General features: G+C 40.1%; 1 protein-coding gene across 1 annotated transcript; it reads left to right on the forward strand.

Moving 5' to 3' along the window:
* Positions 1 to 443: 443 nt before the first annotated feature.
* On the forward strand, positions 444 to 24,082 carry arhgap27l (Rho GTPase activating protein 27, like). Its single transcript, XM_030793484.1, has 18 exons — positions 444 to 1,402; positions 14,789 to 15,256; positions 15,468 to 15,674; positions 16,174 to 16,254; positions 16,571 to 16,693; positions 18,282 to 18,368; positions 18,535 to 18,591; positions 19,572 to 19,639; positions 19,939 to 20,026; positions 20,287 to 20,388; positions 20,714 to 20,812; positions 21,162 to 21,252; positions 21,495 to 21,617; positions 21,728 to 21,826; positions 22,333 to 22,410; positions 22,860 to 22,994; positions 23,113 to 23,218; positions 23,634 to 24,082. Exons 1-18 carry the CDS (start codon positions 509 to 511, stop codon positions 23,815 to 23,817), a joined length of 3,090 nt encoding a protein of 1,029 aa, XP_030649344.1. The 5' UTR covers positions 444 to 508; the 3' UTR covers positions 23,818 to 24,082.

Genomic DNA, 24,082 nt, shown 5'->3' on the forward strand with positions numbered 1-24,082 from the left:
GGGTGAGATCATACCGTGATATGAAATCTTTCACTGAACAGTCATAGTGAAGCCACTGTAGAAAATGAATCATTAAATATCATTACATGGGTGAGGTCATCTGAGGATGTTTGATGCATGTCGTTAAGATATGGGGGGGGGAAAAAAGTCAGTTTGTCAATAAGGCAGATGTGGGAGTTATTATTTTGACAGCTTCAAGTCTCTTGTTATGCAGAACAAAAGTTTTCAAGTCAATGGAGCTCTCTTTCTAGTCTGGTTGGCTATTAATCCCTTTTTCATATGGTAGAGACAAGCTCTCATCAACCAGAAACCAACGAATAAGGATAAGCAAAGCTTGTTACTACATGTGTAAGACACAGCAGTTAATGAATCGTAAGTGTAGAGGATACAGTATTATCTTTATGTCATTTTTGTTTGTTTGTTTGTTTGTTTGTTCCAGGAGGGCCATTGCTGAGGCTTGATCCCTACGGGTAGGAAAACGCTTTTTCCCCCTGGGGGTAAAAACACAATGGGTGAGGCCATTAAGATGCCAACCCAGTGCAGCTTGGGCCTGGTGCTGGTGGAGTTTGAATATGAATACACGGGAAGAGACGGTCACCTGGTGTCCATCAAACCAAATGAACGTTACATACTTCTGGCGAAAACGAATGACCACTGGTGGCACGTGCGGAAAGACATTCATGCTAAGCCTTTCTACATCCCTGCTAAGTATGTGAAGGAGTTGCCAGCGGACTTTCCTTCGCCCCTGGACTTTTCGTCACCACCCAGCCCTGAACCAAGGCCTACTGTAAATTTGTCCAAGGAGAACAAATCAGATGAAGTGACCATCCGTCTTCGCTCATCCAACAATTACCACAAAACGGAAAACCGCATGTCGACTTTTGGCGTCCCTTTAGACATTCATGATTCTCCTCCGTTTAACTATGGCGGCCGTAATGATTCTGTCATGTCCCTTCACTCTCACTCTGCGGCCCCACCACCTTCAGAAGTTTCCCAGCAAAAGAAACGGCCCAGTCTGACTCACAACACTTTGTTCGGCCCACGTAGCGCACCAGCAGAGGAGGCATCCAACAAATCCCGTGCGCCCAGTTTCAGCCCGGCAGATCCACTCCACAAGCCAACCCAGGCCAAACCCGTGGTGATACCCACTGTCAAGGATGTTAACAAGGCTAGTGGACCGCAAGGTAAACCATCAGAACCACCATTGCCCCTGGAACTACCGAAAGAACCAAATGCCAGCCGAGATCCAACACCATCACCTGAGTCGGAAAATATTTATGAATCCATAATAGACCTGAACCTGGATGAACCGTCACCGAATGAGACAGCTTTGAATTCAAATCCTTCTCCGGTTACGGAACCTTCGTCTACTTCTCTCTCCTCTTCTCCCTCACAATCAAAGGTAAGACCTGAAACACTAACGCAAATCTGAAAGGGTTAAAGGCGTTTGTTTTTCTTACACAACCACTTGACCTTTTAGGTTTTCATATCCTCTACAAAATGACTGCTTCCCTGGCCTGTTTACCAGTCTCAAACTGATCTTTTCACGGTTCCTCTCACAGTTTTTAGTATCTATAGCATAAGAAAACTGACTGTGCAAAAGGCTCAGAGCACTTGAATGCTGTGGCAATATGATCATGCTATCTGCAAAGACGGTGGTAATATTTCATGTTAATGACGTGATGACAGACAATACTTTATGAGGCTAAAATACCTAGAGAAAGTTCCCCATCCAGTTTGGAGAGCTGATTATAACATGTTATCCATAGAACATATTTGTATGAAATTGTTTGTCATTTTTGTGTGCTGCTGAGATTCTGATAGTCTTTGGTTGGGAAAGGATATTTGTCTTAGACCTTCTCAGGCTGTCTTAGACCATGTCAGACCGGACAGAACTTTACCCTTTGTGGTCAATATATACAACAAACAAGTGATCTTTGCTGATAATAAACCTTTCTTGTGGTGACTAAGTCAGCATCTTGACCAACCAATCGTTTTATAAAGAGCTGTCAGTAATCTAGAACGCAGAACACAGTGTGACTTCAAATTGTTTTCATTCATTTTAGCCACAGAGAGGCGCTGTTGCATGTATTGTAAGTCATTTTTTAAAAGGACTGATCAAACAAGGAAAAGACAGAATTTACATTTTCAAAATCTTTCTAATTACAAACAAACAACAACAATATATCACATCGTTATTTGTAACGAATACCACCAGAAACAGGTAGAACAGCATTTGGTTACTAGAGCGACCAGCACTGAGTCATTTCATATACAATACCAAACAACTGTGTCAGGCTCAGGGTTTGTTTTTATGACTCAGTCATACAGTTGTAACGACCTCGATTTCGACTCAGGAACACAGGAAACAAAGTTAAGTGACTCTTAGAAACAATAAGGAGAAGAGTTTCCATTTATTGCTGGTGCCACAAACACAGCATCAAGGCAGGATATTATAGCTTCTTGCCAAGCTAAGACAGGATATGGTGAGCTAAATCCTTGAGTGAAAAGATCACCCAACAACAATATGGTTTGATTTTTGTGGCAGTGAAACTTTGTAATGAAAGTATTTGGCTTCAAAATGAAATTCATTGATGAACTGCAAGTAGGATTTGAAAATACACTCTTAAATATTTTATGTCAGGTTTAGGTGTTCCTGTTGGATCAGTGCATGTCATTCCCTTCCTGGGGACTTATTGAGAGTGTATTGAAATTATTATAGAAATAAAAAGCGCAAGTAGCAAGTGGCTGCATCTCACAAATACATTTTCGATTGCTCCTGTTCCAGTAACCTTGGATTGGTCTGAGTGACTTGTTACCACAAGTCACAATCAAACAGGAGACAGGTTGAGCTTCTTTTAATGTAGTTGATCACGTGAGTGTGCACATACATTTTGGTCTGTTTCTATTTCATCAGCGTTACTGACTAAATTGTCTTCAGTGAGTGGTTATCCAAGCCCAGCAGGAAACTCATAAAGCTTCTGGTTAAAGATTTCATCAAGCAAATCTTTTTCACACAGTGCAGGAGTAATGCAGGTTGCTTTCAGCAGCCAATCTTCATGATCTTAACTTGTTCAGACTGCATCTTTGCGGCAATATAAGCTTTAACTGATTCCTAAAAAGCAAAACCTGGAAACATTTTCCTGAGAGGCACGTGACATTTAAAGCATGGGACGTAACACCTGTACAGAAATAATGTTTCTGGCAATTTTTTTTTTTTAAATTAATTTCAAGTTTTCAACTTTCATCTCTCAATTTCTGTTTTCATATGGACTATCTTTACCTTCAAGAGACATAAGATTCATTTCTGTTGATAAGCGATTTCCAAAGTTCAATTTACCGGTTCACAAAGACAGTCATTAAATTGTTTACAACAATAAAAATTTTACTCAATTGATGTCTTCAGTTAGAAAGAGCTGCATGGTTCAGCAGTCATTTTATTAGATGGATATTAGTGATCCTCTAAGCATCAGGTCACAGAGATCGATATCATAAAAGCTTTTGATAAGAGGACCAAGAAGTGAGGCTGCAGTATCCAGCCACTCGCATGCCACACACGATTAAACATGACTACAGTAATACTCATAATGGCTCTTGTTTTTGAACTTTGAAGGAATGTGTGACTTGCTCCAGTAAACGGCAGATTCAAAACAAGTTTGCACAAGTCTATCTCCTAAAACACTTACTCCAAGTTCTTCAAAAGAGTACTGAATATACTCAGCAGATTACACATACCCGCGTTGACTTAAAAATGATGTATTAATGTTGGTGAAAACAGTCAGTGCAGTTCCATGCAGGTAAACAATCCGATTTCAATCTAATTACAATCTTTATTTTGATTAAAAAATGTCATACAGATTGGGTGATCGGACTGAAATCCAATTTACATGAAATGCGAAAGAATAACCCGGGATATTCAATTTCTATCTGGTTAGAACTGGCATGTAACTGATACTCTGATTTCAGTTGGAGTTTACCATTTTGCGTGTGCGTGGTCTTTGATACTGCACGGACACTTAGTAAAATGTAAATAGTTTACGGTTACCCAATCTATGATAGGCTGCTATCTAACTAACATAGAGAGACACAACAGTCATTTTTGGACAAGAGACCATACTTATGATTAGAGTTTTGAAAGAATGAAACATATTAAAATATCTAGACGGCAGGAAGACCAGAAATGGTGAGCTGTTCAGAAAGGTCTACAGTGAACTTTCTGATGCCGGTTTCGTCAGGACTCTGGAACAGATCTGAGTCCGTTGGAAAACCCCAAGCAACGGTTATTGTTTAGTTTTCAAGTGTGTAGCCCTAGATGTAGTCTTTAGTATAACGGACCTTGCAGAACGTGCAAGCAAAATATAACCAAGAAATGTGACCTTCCAGTTTTTCAAAATATATGTCTAGGCTAATTGGGCAACCGATACCGATCCCTCCTTGAATGAAGATGATTCATTATGTGATTAGGATTGTAGTACTTCTCTTACTATGTCAAGTGGAATATTCCTTTATCTGATAATAATCCGATAGGTGCTTTAATCAGATTGTTCTGCACATGTAACCGCACTGAGTGAAGCTATCCCGTTTCCAAATAAGTAGCAGTTGATGTTATTTTCTGTGGAGATCTGTTTAGAGGTTGATTTATATGTGCTCAGTGCAACTGGAAATTCATTTTCATATCTTTTTCTTTGATTTTATCTCAGTATTTTTCATGTTTGTCATATTCTAGAGCAGACTAAAATAACTAATCTTGCTGAAGTTACATAGTCAGAGTAGAGTTCACACTGTGCCTGGTTAAGCCAGTGTCATTCTCTGGTAATTATTAGCAGGGCTAAATTTATGTTTAGTCTTCAGTTATCCACTGGATATGTTGCAGTACATAACTGCCCATTGACAAAACTCAGTTCATATACATTATGGAATTACATAGGAAATCTGATCCATTACTATGGCAGATCTAGCAAGCTTGCCAAAACTCTCAACTTGTTTGACCCATTTTGATAGATAACAGTGCTGAAAGCATGCCCAGAACAACATGAAAGCTAAGTATACTGTTCTGTATTAAGGAGTGCTCAATCTGGTATGGAAGCCGAGAGAGGCCAAGACTGTTAAAACGTTTTGTTTTTTTTTTCTCTCATCGTCACAACATAAACAATTGCTTTCACGTGAACTAAACGTAATTATCCCGTTATGACGATGGAACGATGAATTGTTTTCTTGAGATTTCAACTTAATTATCTCGTTATCACAATGTAACATCTAATTATTTTCATGAGAAAACAATTATTTCCAGGATTTTAACAGTCTGACTCAAGCGTTGGCAGTCTGAGGCATAACAAGCTACGGAAGGGAAACTGTGGAATAATCTCTGGGTGCAGTGTTTATTTGATGTAAGAAACACAGTTGATGTCTTGTGGATGTTCAGATTAAACTTCCACATCAGTATCATTCACAAGGCACCATTCCCAAACCACCTCCCCCCCCGCCTCTCAACATGAGGCCTACGTGCTCCTGTGCTCATACCTGGGCCTCCAGCAAGCTTCTATCCTAGGCTTCTGGTCAATCTGCAATGCTGACTCTCAACCTGACACAAACACCCAAATCAACCTGTCCTTTATACCCACATCCCAGTATGAACCATAGTGCTGCTAGCCGTCATACAGGCATCATACAGTTTGTCTTAAAGCTATGGATGTGAAAACTGTCTGGTTATAAAATTAATTTCCCATAACATGTAGAACTCAAAGAAACTTCAGTATCAGAGGTCTTTCATACTGTAAACACAATAAATAATGTATTGTGAATATTATTATAGGTAATTGAATCTGCTAACCCTGGATTCCTTATGTGCCAGCCAGAGGAGGATGGGCCTCCCCTTTAGAGTCTTGGTTCCTGTTAAGGTTTCCTATTTGCTTCATTTTACGGAGTCTTCCTTGCCACTGTTGCCTTGAGCTTTCTCACAGAGAGTTTAAGTGTTGAACTCTGTGAAGCCGCTTTGAGACAAATAAACTTGAACTGAAATTAACTGACCTGCCGAACATGGAAGAAGAAATTGATAATAGGCCTAGCATAAAATACTACTTCGAATAGGTATCAACACGGGCAGAGACTGCACTGCGTCTACATATAATAGACGCCATAAAGGCCTAAAAATGTCATTTTAGAGGATGATTTGCGCGTCTGGGACTTAATATGCGGACACATTTAATAATCCTGAGGATGTTGGTCCTGGACGGCTGTACGGATATTCAGATGTCTCCGAAGTCTTCGCCTTCCCCTTCCCTACACTTTCGCCCTATCTCTACGCTCTCGGTATCGATATGACGACGCCTTCACTGTCTCTTGTCCGACTGATTTGCATCTCTAGAACATCCGAGCAGCCGCCCAGGATCCTGTGGCTGCCTTACGATTAAATTAACAACATCGTCAGGATTGTTAAAATGTTTGCGCCTAAAAGGTCCCAGACGTGCCAGTCATCTTATTAGTCGTTGCATAGAATTTTTCACGTATTCTTCTAAGTGTAAACACAGTGCCTGCAATGCGTCAGACTACTTCGTTCCTGAAAAATGATTGTTAAATTGTGATAGCTGAATAATTACGTTGAGATCTCTAGAAAACAAACTGGAAATGCTTTGATAAAACGATAACTAAGTTGAAATCTCGAGAAAACAATTACCTTTTATATTGTGGTAACAAGATCATTAAACTGATATTACGAGAAAACAACTGGTTGTTGTGATAACGAGAAAAAAGGAAAAAGTTTTGCGGTCAGTCCCTCTCTCGACCTCCATAAGCTGGCTTTCACATCAGAAATTGTCCCATTGTCTTTCCTTTTTTTTCTTTTGGTTTTGTAGTTTTACGTAACCCGCTCAGTTTGGTTATCTGGTTCTCATACAGCCTCTCACAAATGTTGCCAACTGAAGCCGTTCTCAAATCTTCAACTCATTCTCAGATCAGTAACTCGAGTAAGATATGAAATGTGTATGGTTTTAACAATCCATCTACCCCTGAATCCCTTAGAAACCCTCAGCCGGTGTGTTTACAAAACATGGGAGGAGCTCTTCCTTAAAGAGTCCCCAATCCTAGCCCTGCAGCTTGTATCCCAAACAAGTGCAAACTAAAATCTATGTAGTCAGGACAGGCACACCCATACCTCCACACGGTAAGGCTAACTTCTTGATAATATTTGTAACCGATTTACAAATGTACTGACAGAACGGGCCCCTTAACCGTGTTAATTGTTAAGCTGTTTCGCACACTTAATGATCTTTGTCCAGGTTGTTTTTGGTGAATATGGTGCTGCACAGGTAGAAAGAGTTAACATGTGTTCCCAACCGCTCTCGCACAATTCACCGTCTTCCGCGACTCACCTGTAGCTTACCTGTACACTGCTTACTTGGCACAAGGGAGAGACAAGGAAGCGATACGGAACATGTTCACGTCAAGCAGCACATTACTTTGTCAATCAATAGGCTAATCATATAGAAGTATTGAGGCAGAGAGGAGTTTAATCCAAAAAGAACCCCAAAGGTAAGCCTGAATAATTGTTCTTTCCGATCTTTAAAATCAATGTTCGTAGATATCGGCCTTGTGGCGAAGAGGACACGCTGATTTTCGGATCCTTTGATATCATGGACATTATGACTGTAAAGAATCGCCAGATTTAATGCGTATAACTGTTTTAGTGGAAACGTCATATTTGGCTTCTTTTGTGATACGTTTTTTACGTCCTACTAACCAGACCTGATATGGTCTCCAGAGAGCCATCAGTTTGGCTATACTAATGTGTTTGTCAGGATGTTCGGCTGCGGTGAACTCATTTTAACTGCCGCAAACACAAAACCCATACGGTAAGCAGTTATTATGACGTTAATATAATGTCAAAGGGCTTTTTAAAACTTACTATACCTGTTCGTTATTTGACACGGGCATGCACCGTCTGTCTGAATTTGAGACGCTGCGGTGACCTCGGCTCAAAAACCATACGCCACCTCCCCCTCCCCCTCGGCCAGCCCACGGCTGCGTGCAGTTGCGAATAAGGGAACATGGGCATTTAACTTTCTCAGGATTACATCTGCACAGCTAGGGTAAAGATACTAACGTGTTACAAAGCTCTGAAAATCCATATATTCATTTACTGTAAGGTAAACTAAACCCCACGTGTTCTTTAACGAGTTGGGACAGTTACGAACATATCTGAATGGTCTTTTTCACATTCATCTATTAATGGCAAAATACATAGTAAGCAAAAATAGCTCATTACCTTGGTAAAATGCCTTAGAGGTTTTATTTATATACCTTGTGTATACTTGACACGTGAAAATTATTTGATTTACCTTGAAGGTATTTCTAATGTTTGCTTAGGTTGAAAACGCAAAGCCTGCAGATTTAAAAAAAAAAAAAAAAAAAGTAAAGCCAAGGTGTATAAATGCTGCTTCAGGTAAAGTACATGTGTGGTAAGAGGAGCGTATGACTTGAAACAGGATTGGAGGCTTGAGCAGGGAATGCAGGTTGGGTGTGGTTCACTGCAGGAGCTAGAGACTGACATGCTAACACAGCAGAACCACCTGTTCGTCTTTGACTATCATTGCAGCCCAGTAGCCGTATGCCTGACAGATTTACACAAGATATGTAATTAAACATTAGAACATAAAAGATATTTGTTCTATTCTTTCTGCAATCTGAGGCCTTGCTGTGGTAAAAGCCTCAAAACTTGCTTGCTGCTGAGCAACGGAGAAAAGTTTAAAAAACAAAACAAAACAAAACAAAAAATGTGGTACAGCACATAATGGATGATGAAAATATAATTCATGTATTTATATGATCTTTCTAACCAAAATCAAAATGTTTCTGAGAATGGATTTATGCTCACATCCATACATGATGTAAAACCCCTATAGCTGTCTATATTTCATGTTTGTGAATGAATGTTGGGGTGAAGTGTGCTTTTTAAAAAAAATATAATTCATGTATTTATATGATCTTTCTAACCAAAATCAAAATGTTTCTGTGTTTCTGAGAATGGATTTATGCTCACATCCATGCATGATGTAAAACCCCTATAGCTGTCTATATTTCATGTTTGTGAATGAGTGTTGGGGGTGAAGTGTGCTTTTTTAAATACGGCCCCCCCCCCTCCCCGTTGGACACACCGGTTTGGCTTTGAAATCCCTTTTGAATGAACAGGAAGCTTGGAGTAAAATGAATAGGCCTGTTAAGTTTCCCTGTCTATTTTGTGGTATGAATCTAGGTTTCCCCTCCAAAATTGGCAAAGGTATCCACTCATTACCTTCATTGGGTCAGCTTGTCTGTGGGAATTAATGTGATATATGAATTTGTGATATTGGATTCTCTCTTTGATTCAGACTTCTTTATTCATCAGTAGCTTGAGATAGTTTTGGCTGATGTAAAAATGAGTAGTTTCAAATAATATATTTTTTGTTTGTTTGTTTCATTTACACAAAATATATCTTTGGTGCAAAGTCTCTCTTGTTGTGTATAACGGACTCAAATACAGAGATTAAAGTTTATTGTCTCTTCCTTGTTCCTGTTTGTAAGTGTTTAGTTTTAGGAGAAGTCATGCAGTACTTGGCTGTGCTTATTAGGCTAAGAATGGGGTCAAAATACAAGACTGGAATGTCATATCACAGGACTATTCAATACTAGCACACATGAATCATTGACAAAATGTTATCAGTGAAACAGTTAAACTCTGATCTGAGTGACCTCCTCTGTCAGAGTCAACAAAGACATGTATTATGATTACACAAAATGTATTTCAGTTACAGTATTTGTGAGGCACAGAGGGTTTTGGTGGCCCAATTCATATGTATTTCTAGATGTTTTATGTTCTAATCTTTCGTGTTGCAACGGAGAAATCAGAGTCCATTGGTTAGAACGAGACACTAGTTGGAAGTGATTGACAGCCGGAGGAGGAGAAATGCGAGTGCGATATGAACTGGTTATTCCAGTGCTACAATCTGTCTGTTTGTCTTAGGTCTTAGGGTGACGGCTGTGTTGTCCTACCATCTGTATATTGTCGAGTTTCAAACCAACTGAGCTGTGAAAGAAACATGACACGTCAGCGTTTTAACCAAAACGTTACATTCTGAGTTTTTAAAGGAACATAAACGGTATGCCAAACACAGGACTGGAGACAAGGGGAAAACAGTTCAGCAGGGGCCATTTTTGTGTCATTTTAAACACAAAAAGGTGTCTCTTGGCAGTGTGTGTGTGTGTCTGTGTGTGTGTGTGTGTACTACTGTGTGTGTATGTGTTACTGTGTGTAACTGAATGTGTGTGTGCGCTACTGTGTGCGTATGCGTGTCCGTGTGTATGTGTGTGCATGTGTATGTGTGTGTGTGTGTGTATGTTTCTACAAACCAGACAAGAATTCTCATATCACCTTTTCGAGATTGGACTTTCTGTTTCTTTAGGACTCGGACAACAACCGTCTGTGTCTCTAACTCATGACTTAGGCTTTGTTGTTGTGCCCCCATGTACAGTCGACAGAATCGCTGTAGGTTTTTCCACATGCTGATCTAAGTGGTAGTGAAACTGAAGAGAGTACACCTTAGAAGCTCACAGGTACACTATATAGAATGTATCACAATTATTCAGTTTTGTCTCTATGTCCAGAAATCCTACTATATTCATTTGTGCCCTGAGACCTTTAGATGTTTTGTGGAAAAGAGATACATGGTGAATGTACCATGGTAAAAGTGGTCACCTCAAAAGGAAACCAACAGGGCTTTTTGAGAAAATAGTGAACGACTATTTAACACAAATACTGCCACTTAATGCAACACAATTAGATTATTCTTAAATGCAGCTTACAACATTACGAATCTTAGCTTTCTTCACCGGTATAAAGCAGACTAGATTTATGTACCAGTAACTGTGAATTATGATGCGTTAAATCCATTTGTCCCAGGTGATGACAGTGGCGTGTCTGAATTCCAATTTGAATAGCAAAGCAGGGGGCTTAAGGACTGCCTGCTTGGTCTTTTAAAGCGATTTTATTTTAGGATGGGAGCTCTTTCCCCACTTCATTTTTACACTTCATTTTAGTTTCAAGGAAAAGGGAATCAAGGTGAACTTCAATTTTTGGCCAATGCTGAGGCAGCTTCCAGTAGTGGGGGGGGGGGGGGGGGGGGGGGGGGGCGCTATCTTTTTCATTTTTTACCATGTGATTGAGGAGTATGCGAGTCTTTTCAAAAACATGGGTGAGCGTGGAAATTTCTTTTGTAGGCCATTCTAGTAATAACATTTTCACTGAGAAGTTAGTCTTAGACTTCCCGACAGGTTTGTTTATGTTCATATCCTCATTATCCCTGCTGCAGAGGAAATTACAGTTGAACAACATTCCCTCCACCCAGTAACACTCAGTGGGGTGTGTGTGAGTGTGTGTTTGTGTGTGTTTGTGTGTGTGCGTGTGTGTGTGTGTGTGTATGTGTGTGTGTGTGTGTGTCTGAAAATTCTTGTCCAAATGTGTACGTGTTTGTTTGTTTGTGTGAGTGTGTTTGTATGTGCACGTGTGTGTGTGCGTATGTGTGTGTGTGTGTGTGTGTGTGTATGTGTGTGTTTTCACAAGTGTACATACATGCGTTTGCGTCTGTGATACTCAGGGGAACCCCTGTGATTTCCTCCTTAAATACTATAAGTACCAATCAGCTCAAAACAAACGACTTTGGGAAGCACTGTTTCCCAGATTCAGTTTCACACACCGCATATGGAATTAAAACACCGGTTCAATTTCTTTTTCGACTTCATGTAAAGACTTCTGTTTTCTGTCTTCATAAGCAACAAACGGAAGTGGATCTAGACATTTTTCACACTTTCGTTTAACCAGCAACTCATGAGACACACTCGCCTCTTAGACATCGTTTTCGCCCTTTTTTTTTGCCCATGGATGGAAAGATTTGTAAGGTTTTTCACAGACTTGTGCCAAGACTGGCGAACCTGCTGAGGTTTCCCAAGGTAAGAACAAGGTTCCGTTGTGTGAGTGTTACAGGAGAATCTTTTTGAACGTTATTCTAGATAAGCAGATTGGTGGACCCAGCTCCTCTTTGTCCTGACGGTCGTTCTACTTTTTCTTGTAGTCTGACCAGTTGCTCCTGGTCCTTTTGTCTTGATATGGTTTTTACTCATACCCACTTTTCTCTATTCGAACCTCATGTCAGTTGATTGAAACTCTTTGTTGTAAATGCATTGTTTGGGGGGGGGGGTTAATCAGTCTATCTGTTTTGTTGTCTGAAAGCTCAATTGCATTTGGTCGTTGGTCAAAATAAACAGTAACTGAGGTACATAATGAGAGATTTACATCTGTTACATTATTCAATATGCCTGACTCTAACAATGAAAGCTTTGAGATGTTTTTGATGAAATCTGTTGTTTACTTACATCAGTGTTGGGTTTATTCTGGCCAAGTGAATGACCTAAATGACTGCTATAACATGAAATGTAAATTAATTTATATAAGTTGTACTGGAATAGTATATGTAAAATAATCAAACACACCCATCAATTATCTAAACATCATGCAAGTAAATAACCTCTTACAACTTTTTGGGTATACAGAGCTCATTATGTGATACTGATACATGATAGGTCAGGAACTATATGAACCTACAAGATGGTTCCATGTAATTTATTGATGTATGGCTGGCAAGATGAGAAAGGACACCATTATTCCAAAACAAAATAGGCCTGGCTAAGTTAAAATCAATAGGGATTTTGGTCTGCTCCCTTGTGTAAGCATGAACAGAATCAGCTGAAGACACTGTGACATGGATCTCACTCATCTCAAATTGAAAAACTCTAATTATTTTCTTGGCTCATTTTGGAGGGAGGCACACCCCTGGGCTGAGCAGTCTTGGCAAAACTGTTTCTACTCCTCCTTTGAGGACACTAAAGTGTTCCTCTAATCGTTAAACATTTGTTCAGGTGATGTAGCAACTGCTTGTATATTTCTCAAGGACCCTCTGATCTCAATTAAAATGATGTATCGTTCCCATGTACTGTATGCTAATTACAGTCTTACAAACCTGTATTGTCCTACACTGCCTTTCTATTTATTTTATGCAGAAACTGAGGCAAAATAGTCAGTCAATAACAAACTGTTACAACTCTATGTTAGCCAGTGTTTAGCAATTTTGTATTGTCAATGGTGTCATGGAAATTCAGGAGGGTTAGGATAGTGCTAGCCATGAGGGAAAACAATATACATGACCTCTTACCATGTTCTAATGTTATTTTGAGAGCCCTAAGGTGATACTGTCTTGTTATTCAGTTAAAGGTCTCTTGAAACAGTTCCCATCTGAGACCTGAGTTCAGTCATGTGAAACCTATTGACATACTTTTCTTTGTACAATCAAGCTTAATTCAAACGAGTAGAATTAGTAATCAGAATTTTACCACAGAACAAACAAAGTTTTACTTTTTTTTTTGGAGATGTTATGAAATCTTTTATTTCTTACCTTTTGTCAGCATATTATTCTACAATCTGGCATTGAAATGTCCCGCTAGAGTCAGTACATGCTTTGTACATGGGGGAAATATGGTTTTGTGTATTTGTACAAAATGGCTCACGGCCACCGGTTTCCCTTGAAATCTACTGGAGGTTGCGGAAACCTCTGCTCATCGTTTGTTTGTCGACTGTTTTGCTCTTCACTTCCTCTCCCCTGAGAAGTGTGCATTCTTTTGGAAAACACATTAACGGTTTGTCCATTTTTCCTCTTCTCATAAGGCCAGATGACTTGACTGTAATAGTCCTGTCTACCAATCACAGACCTCAGAACACTTCGGTTGAACTTGGGTGATTGATCAGGAGCCAATGAAAAACACTCTTGTAATTTATCTACAGTAGCCCAATAAAAGAGTGTGTTACATTTGTGTGTTACCTAATTGTTTTCAAAGAAACAATTCAACAAGCTTTGGTGCTATAGACATTTGAAGGAACATTTAGGTGTTACAAGTATTGTATTTGTCTCCTGTGATTACAGAGAGCCGGAAAATCCAAGCAACATTTTAGATTTATTGAGATGTTTGAAAACCTAACCAAGGGAAGGGACACTTAGCTTTTTGAGGCAGGGCCCAGAGCACCTGAGTAGTATGATAGTGCTGTGTAAAGAGCTGGACTGAGGCTTGGGAGTTGGTGTGATATTTGATCTATTTTCAAGTCTGTGCAGCCTTGGGGTAAAAGGAGGGGCAAAGAAAGAGTCTCTCTCTCACTCCCTTTTGCCCTTTTCTCTGCTCAAATTCCCAAGTTCTTTTGTGAAAGCGTCTCACGGGGCTCTACGGATACACTGTTTTCACCTCCATAAAGTCAGTGAAGAAAGTGAATCTCCACTCTCTTTCTCACATTTAAATCAGGAAAAAAAAAAAGGATTTATGTGTATTCGTAAACGTTGCTTTTCTGATATCAGTCTGTCTTCCAGAGTATCTCTACTGGGACTCTACCTCTGTTAGCTTTTGTTTCATTTCTTCTATTCAGATATTTTCTTAGCTCGTTTTTCTGCGCATATAAAAAAACTTCGTGAAATCAGGAAAATATGCAGAATAAAAGACAAACAGGCTTACGTCTTGCACTTTAAAATAGTTTAGAGTTCCAATATTGTCAGGACTCAAAAAAAACCAACTAAGAAATCTGCTTCCTTAACTGGCTTTACTTCCCACTGGAAGAAGGAAAGACTTTCCCACTGTAACACTGACACTTTATTCTTCCCCGTAACTGTACAGCAACTGTCTATTCTCTTCTCGGGTCATTGACTTCCCTCCTTTCTCTCCTCAGCTTGAGAATGCAAGTCCCAACACGGCAGTGTATGCCAACGTGACAGACCTGAAGAAGACCACTCCACGTCCTCCTATATCCTCCACCACCTCCTCCTGCTCCTCCACTGGCACTTCCCTCAGTCCTCTTCCTTTAGACACTGAGGGATGGGAGGTCCACACTGACCAGGACAGCGGTAAAGAGTTCTATTTCCAACGGAGCACAGGACAGACCACCTGGACTGATCCTCGAAGTCCACCTCCTTCAGCAGGCATGGAGTCAATGGCACCCATCCATCCAGAACCTTCTCCGGCTTCCACTCCGGACTCTGACTGGGAGCAGGTTTTGGACGAGACAAGTGGAAGGCACTACTACTACAACCCGACATCAGGTCAGACGTCCTGGTCTGCACCAGATCAGGCAACCTCTCCTAACTCTTCTCATCCGGAGGAGAACCAGAACCAGAGCAAGAAGGAGGAGGATGGGCCGGTAATTATCGGTTACATGCATATATCATAAACAAGCACCGACATATGTATGCCACAGAGAATCAGAATATGTATCCTATCTAAGGAAAAGATTACGTTTGCAGATGTCAAATCATATCGAAATCCAATAACATGTCCTGGAGCTATTCAGATTATTGTACAGAAAATTTTCTCCTCTCTCTCTCTCTCTCTCTCTCTCTCTCATATCTTAGCCTCCTCTCCCAGAGGAAGACTATCCCATGGATGATCTCGACCGGCACCCAAACTCCCCCATCTTGCCCAAAGATTTTCAGCTGCCGCCAATCAAGACTGCCCTTATCCCGAGGGCCAACTTGGACCCGGCTGTCCCAGTGGGCTGGACCCGCTCTCTTGAGCCAGATGGAAAAACAATATTCACCAGTGAGCGCACGCACGAGCAGGTAAAAGTGGAAGTTTCTAAAGGCAGTAACATAAAAAAGCTTTAGAAAAGCATGCAGAGAAACTCTCAGCATGATCTGGTATAATACTTCTCAATTTCTGAGTCCTCCAAAGTTTAAACATGTCATGCTGAAGTTGTCTTATGTAGACATTTTCTCATTTTTCATTCTGATTACCTTTCTTATATCAATATTTATATTTCAAACACCTGCCATTTGATCCACCTAAAAGAGCATGCTGAAATGATTACACATCTATTATTTTAGCGTATTATGTGTTGTGTTGCAACAGTATTCACCTATAACAGAGTAGTTTGGAAAAAGGAAGTAACACCTGCCAAATGTTACTGAGTTGTTTTCTTGAAGAAGAGTCACTTTGCCCAGGCCTACAATAATCATTATGTCCTGAGCAGCAATTCAAGGCCTTATCTAAAAGCAATAATCTATCATTCTCCTTATGTGTGGCACAATTTAGTGACAAAAGAACTGTGTCTGTTTTCAGTGGATCCAATCTGTGGATGAGAAGGGGAAACCATACTACTATCTTCGCGATGGATCCAAATCTCAATGGAACCTCCCAGAGGTATGTGTGTGTGTGTGTGTGTGTGTGTATGTATGTATGTAAAATTTTTGACCCTCCTTATGTAGTCTCTTATATTTTTGCATTGTGTTTACATGGTAAATATATGTGTGATATATTTTGTAAGCTGTGGTTGTGCAGAGTAATCATCCATCTTCAGGAAAGTGACCCTAATATTATTATATCTCCTTTAAACAAAGAGCTCTATACATATAAATGTCAGGTTAAACTTTACTTAAGATTAAGGATTAAGATTAGGACTAGGATTAAGACTTATTTTCAGATGTGCTTGACTCATTCCTCATCTCTAAACCAAAAGGCCCCTGCCCAGCCCAGTCAGCCTCCTCTGGGGAATGGTGTGGACCAGGACAAAGGAATTGTCCTGAAGAACTGGAGGCACACCATGAGCTCCTCACAGTTTAACGCCTCACAGGAAGACATGGTAAGAAAACGACCAAATCCTGACCTAGGATCAGTTCACCCAGAACATGTAATACAACAGTTACAGCTAAAGTTAGAGCAAGTCAGTGACATGTCAAGACAACGGCTATCAGGTTGAGGTTATCTCAATTGCAGTTCACAGCTAAGATCTTATTCCCACACTGCCAGTTTTAGAGCAACTGAAATACTGTGTACTTGAACAGCTTTTACAGTATAATCATAATTTGTCTCACCAGATTTTAAAATTATGTTTATAGAAAGACATCTCAGGTATGCTTGTCCAGAGATTACAACTGACTACAGTTACAGTCTGCTGTCTCTGACTACAAAATACACCCTGAAGTACATTAGTAGTTACTTCTAGGGGTAACCAAACTTTTCCTCTAAGAGATGTTATAGAAACATACGGGAAATTTAACATCCAAATTAAAAAAAAACACGAAGAACTAAAACTTCACGTTTTGGCATTATGTAAGTTGTATTTGTGTCCCAGTAGTCGGCAGTCGGTGTTCGCGCTTGACAATTGTAATGACTTTTACCATAATACCACTCTTAGTACAAAAGGCTTATGTTAAGAGTTTGCCTTATGTACATAGAGTTGATTGAGAAAGAAGCTGAGCTGACTCAAATAAGAACCCTATCTAAAATAACATTAGAGTTTTAATGATTGATTTGTAAACTTTTCTGTAAAATTTTCTACCACGGAGTAGATCCGCATCTCTGATATTTAAAATGTCTTCTCTAGCTTGTAAATTTGAACCCAGTGTAACTTTGCTCATTGTTAAATAGCAAAAGGTAAAAGCAGGAAAATGACAAAATCAATGCCCACCACAGGTTTTCAAAGAATCTTGTTGCTTTCAAATCCAAGGGATCCAAGACACTTTTCAAAGAAGAAACTGATCAAATTTCAAACTGCCTGATAAAATTTCAAGTTTCAGTTTCAATTCTTGTCTTAGTTCTCAGATTCATACACAAATTTGGGGGTGTAATGCTTTGCCCTCAAAGCCCGGTAGTTGAATGGAATATGACTAATGATAATGACTACAAACCACAGTAGAGGAAGGAAACATCTGGCTTTCCCGTTTATGCGTGAGTCGTCAACATAAAGAGAGCGAGAGAACACAAGGAGACAGATTGTGACCCGACATTATGTCATTTCCACTGCAGGCTACGGGTGTGAATCAGTGTTTGGAGCCCTGAGAACTGTTTTTTGTCCTCCGCTTGGGTTGCACGAGTGAGAATTGTGGCTTATATCAGATCTCAGTGAGAGGAAAAGCAGAGCTGATATAGTTGTGTGTGGTTTCATATCAGTCATGTAACTTTTTTTACAGACTATTCTCACTGTTTGTGCAGATCAGTGCAGACAAAGCAGTTCGTGAAGCGTACATCTTTAGATTGCATGTATTTTTTTTATAACATACACACATAAAACACTTTCATAACGTCCGAAAGATGACAAAAACATAACGCAGTGAGAATGGTAGGTGAATGGAGACCCCACTTAGATAAAGAGAGCATGAATGCAGAGGGTTGGGTTTTTTTTAAGATCTTTCATTATTGATTCTGTTTACTGGCTCATTCTTTGGCAGAAGTTCCACCCAACCCACAGAAGAAATGTGTCTGACTACACAAGTGACGTGTCCAGCTCAGGAAACTCTCCTGAAATGCATCATCCTGTATGTTTCCCCCTCATAACTTCAATGCTTTATACTCGCTCCTTAACCCTGTACTGTGGTTCGTTGTTTTATGGCTGTGCTTTTATTCGTAAAGACAGGGGATATCCCTCTAAATTTAAACATATATCACTCAACTGGTCAATATTGTTCATTTTCTCTCCTCAAGATTGACCGAGTGAACCTAAAGAGGAACCTGTCCAATCGCAGCTCAGATTCACACCATGTGGGTCCTAAGGGTCCTTGATGGGCCCTGATAATGTTAAATGTGGTGTTTCTTGGTTGATGGGAATTAACATCTCTGTGTTCTGAGTGTAAAATACTAACATACTGGGTTTTAAAGGGAAAACTAAACGTGTCATCTTTGGGTTTGGAAAATGTGTTATTAATGTACTCTGATGCTAAATTGATGCTTAAGTGTCTAGTGTACTTTAATGATTAATGTACTCTAATGCTTATGAGCTACAATGGAATGGTTTCCTAGACAACCGTTAAGACTTGCTTTAGACTAAACTGCATTGCAAATTGAGAATATTCATTCCAAATGCAGTTTAATCCAGATATGGATATCTGAACTGTTGTCTTAAAAGATATTAACACAGTTACGATAACTGAAAATTAAATAAGGCAACGGAGAAAGAAACTTCAGGGATTTCTGGGTTAAATGCTAATTCTTAAGGCTGTCTAAAATTTTTTGTTGTTGTTGTTGGGAAGAGGTTTACTTTTGGTGCCATAACACAATGGGAAGTAGAAATTCATGATTCAGCCACCCATTTTCACAATTCAGAGACAAGATGCATGTCACCTACGATCAAAATATACATAAAAACGTAGGTCAATACTTTCACATCCTGTTAGTCACGGATGTCCTAGTCCAGTCCTTAATGACGTCCTGTGGCCTTTCTTCTCAACCCTGCATAGTTTTAGAGCTTTCGATTTTTACCTGATAAATGTCTGTTGTACTCTTCAGCCAACCAGAGACCACAGTGGTTGGTTTGTCTGAAAAGCAGCAAAACTTTGATCCTACTGACCTGGATGTCGTCACCCCTGCAATGCATAATCACGAGATGGAACATTTTGAATATGGGAAAATGGAACTGGTTGAACTTTGAATTCCTCGAGAAGTTTTGTAACCCCAGTTATGACAATGACGTGACAAATTTCATTCATTCATCTCTTTTGTTTTTTTTTTTTCCTCTGTTGTAGGGTGGGCTACTGGAAAAGGCTGGAATTCTCAACAAAACCAAAGTGGCTGAGCATGGCAAGAAACTGAGGTACTTTTTCTGCTACCCATTACCCTTCTTCTGTCAACTACTTGAGATTACATCTAGACAGAAAAACACATGCATATTGGTCAGTAGGCTAGATGTTAATCAGATGCATTTGTGTCATTTCTCAACCTCTGGAAAAATTTTGGTGAGGTGCGAAACCATTCCGGAAGAGACCTGGACGATCAGTATTCACTGGTGCCGGTGAAAAGAACCCTAACGCGTTCTTGTCGGGACCTCTGCCGGTTAACTTAACGTCTTTGTTACCTCGCGTTACAGTCTGACTCCTCCATCTGTCCCCTCAGGAAAAACTGGACCCAGTCGTGGACTGTGCTTCACGGTGGAGTCCTAACGTTTCACAAAGATCCCAAATCTACACCTGCTGGGACAGCAGTAAGCCCCTTTTTCTCAGCCCATAAAAAATGACTTGAATAATTGCTGAATAATCTGAGAGTCTAATGACAGAGAATGAGAGTATAAGTGAACAGCTGGGATATAAGACATGTTCATTTAGTCTTTTTTTTTTGTCTTTCAAAGCACAATTTCTGTCTTTTAAGTGAACGTTCTAAATCACATAATGCTCGTGAGTTCTCAATGGATTGGATGATCAATGCTTGCTCAGTAAATGACATGCTACTGGTTGGGTCCCACAGAGCAAGACCAATCAGATTGTTCCAGAATATACTGTGGAACTGAGAGGTGCCACCATCACTTGGGCCACTAAGGACAAGTCCAGCAAGAAACATGTTTTAGAGGTCAGTTCTGAACTGCAAAAAAATGGTTTGTTTTGATACTGTGGCAAATATCAGAGTCACTTCTAAATCCTTGGAAAGACAGCCAGAACACTTGGAAATTGTCCATGCACACTTAAAGGCAGTTTTATACAACACACTCACAATCATCAGATACCAGCGCTGTCATATTATCTTATCTTAGCTAATATTATCTCATCTGAACTTATCTCATCTTGTCTTGTGTAAACCCAAAGGGTTAATGGGTTAAATTGTGTTGAAGAGTTTATTTTTATATTGTTTTGGTTTGTGTGTGTGTGTGTGTGTGTGTGTGTGTGTGTGTGTGCAGCTGAAGACCCGGCATGGGTCAGAGTATCTGATCCAGTATGACACTGAAAGCATCATCAATGACTGGTACAAGATCATAGTAGACACCATCAAACAACTGGTGAGCGCTCACAAGTGCCCCCTTCTGGACATGATAGTCATCAACACTTTGGGAGGGGGGCGTGTCTAAGCAGATTCTGTATTTCTTTGCAGTGTAACTAATTATTTATTTATACATATTTTAAATTGAGTACAAATATATTTTCCACATTTTTAATTTTTTTTTTTTTTTGCACTTATTCCTGTTACACTTCTCGAGTTACTGTTTTGTTTTGACAAAGTTTTGTGCATGTAAGATCAGGGCATAGAAAAACTGTACAATAGCTTACTGGACCATGGCTGCCCTAGTGTTGGACAGTGATCTTCATAAAGAAAATGTATCTTTTTTTGGTCGGGATTGGGGGTGTTAGGATTTTGATCATTACTCAGAAGAGGAAGAAGATGAAGTTTTGACGGACAAACAGCCGTTTGAGAGAGAAGACAAAGATAAAAAGAGGAGCTGTGAGTTTGATAAATAACACACACACACACACACACACACACACACACACACAGAGTTTTTAGTTGCTTATGGCTATCTGGCATGAGATGAAAATGACATCATTGTTCCTGTGTGTTGAAAGATGGTAGTTTGATAAGTAACACATGCATGGAAAGTTGGACACACACACACACACACCAACTTTTGCATTAGTCGCTCTCCTTCTGCTTTCTCTCTGACATTAGTTTCTGTTCTTCTGCAGCCACTAGACAAAGCGCGCCGGGAGCCACTGACTCAGAACAGGGTCGTGTTCGCACAAAACTGCGCAAGTTTCTCCAGCGGAGACCCACCTACCAGGCTGTCAAAGAGAAGGGCTACATCAAAGGTTATCCTCAGCTATTTCTGAACCCTCCTTTCCTTCTATAGCGCCCCAGTGCATTAGAACTGTGTTTAGTTAATCCATTTTCTGTGTTATACTTCTCCCTTTCACCGTAGATAATGTCTTTGGCTGTCATCTGGATGTTCTTTGTCATCGAGAGAACACCACTGTGCCCAGATTTGTGGAGAAGTGTATCAAAGCTGTAGAGAAGAGAGGTGAGCCGCAGTTTCAGGACATTAAAGAACTTCTCCATTTTCCTGTCCACCTGAAACCATCTCAGCAGACACATCGCGGCTCAGCCATGCTTCAAAGCGTCAGAAATAGTACTTAGGCAGCAAAACTATCTCTGACAACTTACGCCAGAGAACGTAGTATGCGAAATGTATTTTACCGCGGAAGCTGCTTTTTGAATTATTTGATCATTTGGGTCATAGCATATGATAACTCGAGGATAGATTTATAAAGGTTTATTCTATAAAGGTTTATAGAATTATGGCATATTTAAATCATGACTGGCTTACGTTATAATATTAATGCAGGCTGAATACTTTACTTAAGTCGTATTTTAGACCACGTTTATAAGTCATCTATCTAGGTTTTATTGCAAAGTAAACTCATTAGAAATAGAGAGTATGTAATACACTTGTTTCACTTGTTTGCTTGACAACAACAAATGAAGTGTGATCAAAAAAATTTTTTCTTCTTTAAATTTCATCTCCAGGCCTGGATATCGATGGTATTTACAGGGTGAGCGGAAACCTTGCTGTGATCCAGAAACTGCGTCATAAAGCTGATCATGGTAAAAAATCGATCAATCAATCAATAAATAAATAAAAAAACATGCTATGTTAAGAGTTATGTTAAAAGCCTGATATTGAACTGGGTTAAATGGAATAAGATTCAGAACTATACAAGACATTAAGGATGCATTTTTTTGTCATGAATCAGTAGTTTCATTACCATCATGATTTTTCTTTTTTTTTTTTTTTTTTTAATCATAAGACAATGCTAGCTGTACAGTGTAGCATCAGCCAGTGAAGGCGCACTAGCGGCCAATCCAGACAGCGATACTCAGTGACTGAAGCATACCCACACATACCAGACATTGGCACTTCACTCATTCAGTTTTATTGAACGGCTCTCTGAAACACTATCAACGTCCCTCGCCGATCTATGACGCTGTTAACCTGTAACTCAAGTCTTAATCATGTCCTCATTCTCCATCTGCTCCTTTCTCCTCTGTCACAGAGGAAAACTTGGATCTGGATGACGGACAGTGGGAGGAGATCCACGTGATTACGGGAGCGCTGAAGCTGTTTCTACGGGAGCTCCCGGAACCCCTTTTCCCCTACAGCTTCTTCGACAAGTTCATCGCCGCCATCCGTACGTGAAACCCACTCCCGTCCCGTGTCACCGGTGACGTGCCGCCACTCTTTTATGTTCTATGTCTTGGTTTGTTTCAGTTTTGTATTAATTGAATTTAATTTCCTTTGTGCTGCAGAAGTTAGTGATTACAACCAAAGAGTATCTTACATGTTTGATCTTGTGAGGTCCCTCCCCTTGCCGAACCACAACACCATGGAAGTTCTCTTCAGACATTTACGCAAGTAAGTTTTGCCTCTTTGGCCCCTTTTGACCTCTTGCATTAAAGCGACGCAAGTTTTTTTTTCAGATTGATCCATGTATCCATGTTTTACCACGGTATTTTCCAAAACCTCTAAATTTGTTGGGTTTGCTCTACGATTTTTGTGAGCGTAGATTCCATCTGAAAGCACTTTGATCGTGCGGTAATTCGTCAGTTCATTTGGTCAGTTCAAACTCTGGGGACTCGTTTCCATTTGCATGAATTCATTTCCAGACACTTTTATCCAAAAGCAATTTCCAAAACAGGCAAATTATTAAAAACCAAGCAAGGAACCGTCGAGGAAGTGATTGTTGTATAAGTGCCGCCGTGTCTCGATTGCTTGATTCGTTTGGAGAAAAAAGCGTTTCGTTAAACTCTCATATGGGTTTCTCCCTAAGGGTGATCAGCCACGGCGAGTCAAACCGCATGTCTGTCCAGAGCACGGCCATTGTTTTCGGCCCCACGCTGCTTCGTCCTCAAGAGGAGTCGAACAACATCGCCGTCTATATGGTCTTCCAGAACCAGATTGTCGAGCTCATTCTTAACGAGTTCGAGAAGATCTTCCTGTCTAGATCAGCCTAAGTCGGAGGACGTCAAGATCACCCCTGACTTACCTGTTTTGGGTTTTTTTTGGGGGGGGAGGGGAGGGACCAGGGTGATCCTCTTTCGCTACTCAGTGGAATGCCAAGAAATTGACTATTGTAAAAGACTGTCTACTTACGAATACATGTGACAGATAAAGACTGTCATCAGGTTTGACCTGAGAGGTTTTAGATTTGTTCGGCGTAAAAACGGCTCCTGATCTCATTCATCCACGGCCCTAACACCACCGTGTTCAGTCCTCAAC

Source organism: Chanos chanos, chromosome 16 (genome assembly GCF_902362185.1).
Source record: "Chanos chanos chromosome 16, fChaCha1.1, whole genome shotgun sequence".
In the NCBI taxonomy this organism is placed as follows: domain Eukaryota; kingdom Metazoa; phylum Chordata; class Actinopteri; order Gonorynchiformes; family Chanidae; genus Chanos; species Chanos chanos.

Excerpts from the sequence above, each read along its gene's own strand:
- arhgap27l (XM_030793484.1), top strand. The coding sequence starts at position 509 with ATGGGTGAGGCCATTAAGATGCCAACCCAGTGCAGCTTGGGCCTGGTG. Across the intron at positions 18,592-19,571 it reads GCAGCTCAGATTCACACCAT|GGTGGGCTACTGGAAAAGGC; the intron begins GTGGGTCCTAAG and ends CCTCTGTTGTAG. Across the intron at positions 22,411-22,859 it reads GCGTCATAAAGCTGATCATG|AGGAAAACTTGGATCTGGAT; the intron begins GTAAAAAATCGA and ends CCTCTGTCACAG.